Raw genomic sequence first — 5,289 nt, 5'->3', positions numbered from 1 at the left:
GTTAAAATACCTGCTGGCTGTCAAGTGTAAAGGAGCAGGTTTTACGTTGCACGAAACAGGAAATTCAATGTTAGAATAAGTTAATGGTGATGCTGGCTTCATTCATTTCATTTCAGCGAGAATTCTCACAATATTGGTTTATTTGATCGAAGTGGCTACCCAAACAAAGGTGTCCTTAACCAAATAAACCTCTTTGATCTTCAGTTTAAAGCTAAGCGGTTTCTCAAATAAGCATTGATGCATTTAATAGCACCACATAGCAATGCAAATATTAATCAGAGCGCCCGTGAAAACACCGTATTTTACATTAGTTTGTGTGCCTAAGAAGAACATAAATGGTAGTGAGATAGAATTTGTGTTTATTCTGAAGTGACGGACTTTTTACAGACATCTTTGTATTTACAGTTTATTGATTCAGGCAAATCAGAGAAATCCCGAACAAGGCAATGTGACAAGCGATATGTACTGCAAAGCTCAATTTAAATAATATCTAAGGCAAATTACACTACATACAATAAATATTTGCGTCTTTGGCGAATACTGAATAACTTTATTACGACGGATGAAAAAGTGGGATAGGATATATTTCGTAGGATTTACTGTGGATTCGGTATCCTACTGCCCCACGCAGTTTACATCTTGCATGGGGTTACGAGGCAAAATATGCTGAGGTAGTACTGGAGGGTAGGAAGCTGAAGTGTGAGACACAGGTGATGCCTTGGCTTATTCTTCCCAGGTCACTTTCTAAGTCTGCCTAGGGAAGAAGCCCCTTGCGTCTCTCTGGGTGTTGCGGGGTATCTAGGTACGGTTGAAAATAATCTGTCTCTTCCACCTCCTTCGTGTCTCCGCTGGTCGGGGTTGTCCCTTTCTGGCCGGGCCGTGACGGGGGGCTGTTTGCCGGATGACAGGAGGGTAGCGCACGGCGCCGGTGGGCCGGTCTCTGCTGCCATTGCGGGGACCGGGGCTGAAGTCCGAGGGCCGTATACGAATGCGCTGTCGGTTCCCCCGAACGACTCCCCCGGTCCCGCGGGGGCGAGGGCAGCGCCGCCCGCACCGGGCCCCGCGACCTGCTCAGGTGCCGCGCCGCGCCGGGAGGAGCCCCGGGGCCGCCCCGCGCCGCAGCGGGAGCCGCCGCCACCGTCCGGCGGCGCGCCCGCCCCCGCGGCCCCATTGGCCGCCCCGCAGCTCAAATAGGGCCGGGCGCCGGGCACCGCCAGCAGCGAGCGGGGCCCGAGCGCCGAGCCCGTCCCGCGGCCCCGCCGGAGCTCTCGGCCTCGGCGGCGCGTCCCGAGATGAGCAGCCCCGATGCGGGCTACGCCAGCAGCGACGACCAGGCGCAGGGGCGGTGCTCGCTGCCCATCATGATGCCGGCCGTGGGCCCCTGCCCGTGGGCAGAGTCGCTGAGCCCGCTGGGCGAGGCGAAGGCGAAGGGCGAGGCGGCGCCGTCGGGGGCGGCGGGCGGCCGGAGCAAGAGCGAGGCGCGGATCCGGCGGCCCATGAACGCCTTCATGGTGTGGGCGAAGGACGAGCGCAAGCGGCTGGCGCAGCAGAACCCGGACCTGCACAACGCCGAGCTCAGCAAGATGCTGGGTGAGCGCGGGCAGGGGGGGTGCCGGCGGGCAGGGGGATCCCGGCGGGCGGGGGAAGAGCAGCCCGGGCGGGGCTCGGGGGCTGGAGGCGGGCGGGGGGGGGGGGGGGTGTCGGTGGGCGGCCGGCCGGCCGGCCGATCGGTCTGACGGTGCTCGTTGGGCGCAGGTAAATCGTGGAAGGCGCTGTCGCTGGCGGAGAAGCGTCCGTTCGTGGAGGAGGCGGAGCGGCTGCGGGTGCAGCACATGCAGGACCACCCCAACTACAAGTACCGGCCGCGGCGGCGGAAGCAGGTGAAGCGCCTGAAGCGGGTGGAGAGCGGCTTCCTGCAGCACGGCCTGGCGGAGGCGGCGGGGCCCGGGCTGGGCAGCGAGGCCGCCGGCGGCGGCGGCGGCAGGATGTGCGTGGAGGGCCTGGGCCTGCCCTACGCCGAGCAGGGCTACGCGGCGGGCGCGGGCCACTACCGGGACTGTCCGCCGCTGGGCGCCGCCTTCGACGGCTACAGCCTGCCGACGCCGGACCCGTCGCCGCTGGACGCGGCGGAGAGCGAGGCGGCCTTCTTCGCGGCGGGGCTGCAGGAGGAGTGCGCGCTGGTGCCCTACGGCTACGCCCCGCACCCGGCGGCCGAGTACGCGCCGGCGGCGGCCGAGAGCCCGGCGGGCGCCGCGCTGCGCCGGCACCTGCCGCCCGGCGAGGCGCTGGGGCCGGGCGGCTCGCTGCAGGGGCTGCTGGGCTGCCCGGCGCCGCTGCACGCCTACTACGGGCAGGCGTGCCAGCCGCCGGGCCCGGGGCGCGGCCCGCCGCTGCCGCCGCCGCCGCTGCCGCCGGGGGCGGTCGGGCAGCCGTCGCCGCCGCCCGAGGCGGCGCCGTGCCGGGAGCAGCTGGAGCACTTGCCGCAGGAGGAGCTGCTGGGCGAGGTGGACCGCACCGAGTTCGAGCAGTACCTGCGCTTCGCCTGCAAGCCCGAGCTGGGGCTGTCGTTCGCGGGCCACGACGCTGCCGGGCTGCCGGCGCCCGAGGGCGCGGGGCCCGTCTCCTCGGCCGTGTCGGACGCCAGCAGCGCCGTCTACTACTGCGGCTACCCCGACGTGTGAGGGACTCGCTCGGGGGCGCGCCGCGGACTGGCAGGGAGGCGCCCGGCCCCGCTCCGCTCCTATTTATGTAATTTATTTGAATCTTGAGAACTGACAGGGTGTCCGTGACCTGCTCGAGGTTTAAAAGGCGACGCGCGGTCTCGCTGTCTATGTTGTCCAGGTCTTACCATCGCTGTCCTACAGTGACGTGTAAAACTGTTCCTGCTGTGGAATCGTGATACTAGTTACACATGTGGAATACAATTTCTGAGATCTTATTCAAGATCCATATGCTTTTGTAATGTTGTACAGAGTGCTGGTTTTTATATGTTGGATTTGTACAGAATAATTTTGCACTTTTACAAATAAAGGGGAAATAATAAAACTGGTTGCTAATATCTCCTCAAAGAGATGTTATCGTCCTTTGTAATTGATTTTTATTGCTTTTTTAAACTACTCTTATTAACGTCCATTCCACTAAGCATTAGGTCCTGTCACCCTTTCTCTTAACATCGTCTTTTTCTGTCTCTCCTGCTCAAATTATAAACAAAACTTTAAGCGTTCAGGAACTGTCTACTCTATGGTGTTATTTTTTTATTTTTATTTCACCTTTATTGGTGGTTTCTTAGATGGGTGATTAATATGACTGAATTAAAGAAAAAAGTGACCTCTTTTATGTTTGAAGTGTAAAAAGGCTATACGAATGCTCTTACAGAAGTAGGTTAGGGTTTGGGTCTCTTAATGTAATCGTGGACACATGGGTTGCCATTAAGAGTAGCGACTGGCTGAAGGGGCCGGATAAGCCGTAGTTAAAGCACCTCCCCGGAGAGAATGTCTTTCGTGTCCCAGTAGCTGTCCTCGCTGCGCCGGGGAAGGGGGTGGCAGGGGGGGATATCAGATCTCCGCTGCGGAGAACGAGAGCAGTAAATCGGGGTTCAAAGTAGGTGAAAAACTTCGACACGAGCCTCTGAAGGGGGAGGCCGGCTAGGAGCAGCCCTCTCAGGCACCCAACCACGGCGGCACCTTTAACCGAACGTCACAGGATCTTACCTTTTCTTTCCTAAACAAATTCCTTATGCTACGTCATCGTGACTATAGATAGAAATATCTTTGTGATTGACAAATATGCACCCTGCAGTTAAACTTCAGTGGAAAAAGATGTTTTCATTTAGATGTTAGGGCTGAGTCCAGCTGTGGGGTGGGACTGATAAATTAATTATGTTTATTACTTAAATCGGGGGGAGGGAGTAACAGTAATCTGGGTCGTTTGTTTCCTAAGATAAAGCTGTAGAACTGAGCTCTAGGGAGGAGGGGACTGGGGCCGAAGTGGCAGACTTGTCCACTGATTAACCTGTCTTTCATGAGGACGGGAAATTAAATTGGGTGCATTTTCAAATTACATTTAAAGAGGCTACAAACATAGTTTGTGGCCGTGAAAGATAAAATAGTGTACAGAGACCCACATGGAAACTGCCTCAGTCAGTGAGTTTCAAGCATAGCTTCGTCAGCAAAAATTGACTATGTAATTACATACTATTAGTGAGTCTTGAATTAAAATGCGTTCAAACCCTTAGCATTCTGTAAAATAGTCTACCCTCTAGTTTTTCGATCTTCCCATTTTACTTTTCAGTCTTCAGTTCTCAGAGGTATGCCTAAAATACCCACCCTGCCACTCTCTTCACTCCTCTTCCACGTGTACACAAGAAAAACGATGTATTCCTGAATGAGGTAATGAGGTGGTACTTCCAGAGAAGGACATTAGATGTCTTCTTGATATTTTAATGTGGAAAAAATTATTACGTGTTCCTAAGCATAGACACACAAACCCAGTAAAGAAATACGCATGAGAAATGATGAGTTTGTATTGGTTGAGTTTTCCTTTTATTATAGGTTTTTAACCTACAGGATTAAATTATATTCGTTTTGCCCTTTTCGCATACATTCACAACTTTCTGGAGGGAAATCACTTTGGCTGGTTTTGGAAATAAATCATTATTATGCTTTTGATAACTTTGGCCACCATTTCTTGTCATTTTTATTTTAGGTGCAGCTTTTGCTTCCTTCTTTTCTCCTTCACCCTAACTTCTCGGACAGCTGAAAGTTGAAGTGAACTTGAAACTGTAAGTGGGCTCATGATGAAGGTTGAAAACCTTCTACTTATTTTTTATAATAATACCAGAAGTGATTGACAATAAATTGTGTTAAATAAATATACAGGTTTTGGAAAAGGGGTTGGGCAGCATAGCAGTTCTGGGTGCCAAATAGTGTGTGGTGATGATGTATAGGCAGATCTTACAACAACCCTTTGCACAGAGCTTTTGCAGACTCAAATCAAAGGAGCATTATTTTCCTGTATGTATCCAGATGTGTAGCTTTTTTTTTTTTTCCCCTTCCTGTGAGAACTGTCTGATCCTTCTTTAACATGTCTAAAATGTGGCAGGTTTATGCACTGCCAATATACTTGGAGCAAAATTTTCTGAAGCTCCATCCCAGCCCTATTTTCCATAGAGCATCCTGACTTTCTGATTCTAAATGTTATGCACCCAAATCTCCCGTAGCCCTTTTGAAAACATTAAACCTTCCTCATGTCCCATGAGTGTCTATGACAATCGGGTATTAAAAGAAGGAC

The 5,289-nt window shown here is 53.6% G+C and overlaps 1 protein-coding gene across 1 annotated transcript; it reads left to right on the top strand.

Moving 5' to 3' along the window:
• Window positions 1–1,230: 1,230 nt before the first annotated feature.
• On the top strand, window positions 1,231–3,049 carry LOC115340856 (transcription factor SOX-17-like). The gene is made up of 2 exons (XM_030012895.1): window positions 1,231–1,590; window positions 1,756–3,049. Exons 1-2 carry the CDS (start codon window positions 1,293–1,295, stop codon window positions 2,679–2,681), a joined length of 1,224 nt encoding a protein of 407 aa, XP_029868755.1. The 5' UTR covers window positions 1,231–1,292; the 3' UTR covers window positions 2,682–3,049.
• The last annotated feature ends 2,240 nt before the right edge of the window (window positions 3,050–5,289 follow it).

The sequence above is a fragment of the Aquila chrysaetos genome, chromosome 4 (genome assembly GCF_900496995.4).
Source record: "Aquila chrysaetos chrysaetos chromosome 4, bAquChr1.4, whole genome shotgun sequence".
In the NCBI taxonomy this organism is placed as follows: Eukaryota; Metazoa; Chordata; class Aves; order Accipitriformes; family Accipitridae; genus Aquila; species Aquila chrysaetos.
This window is presented reverse-complemented; position numbering and strand designations above follow the sequence as displayed.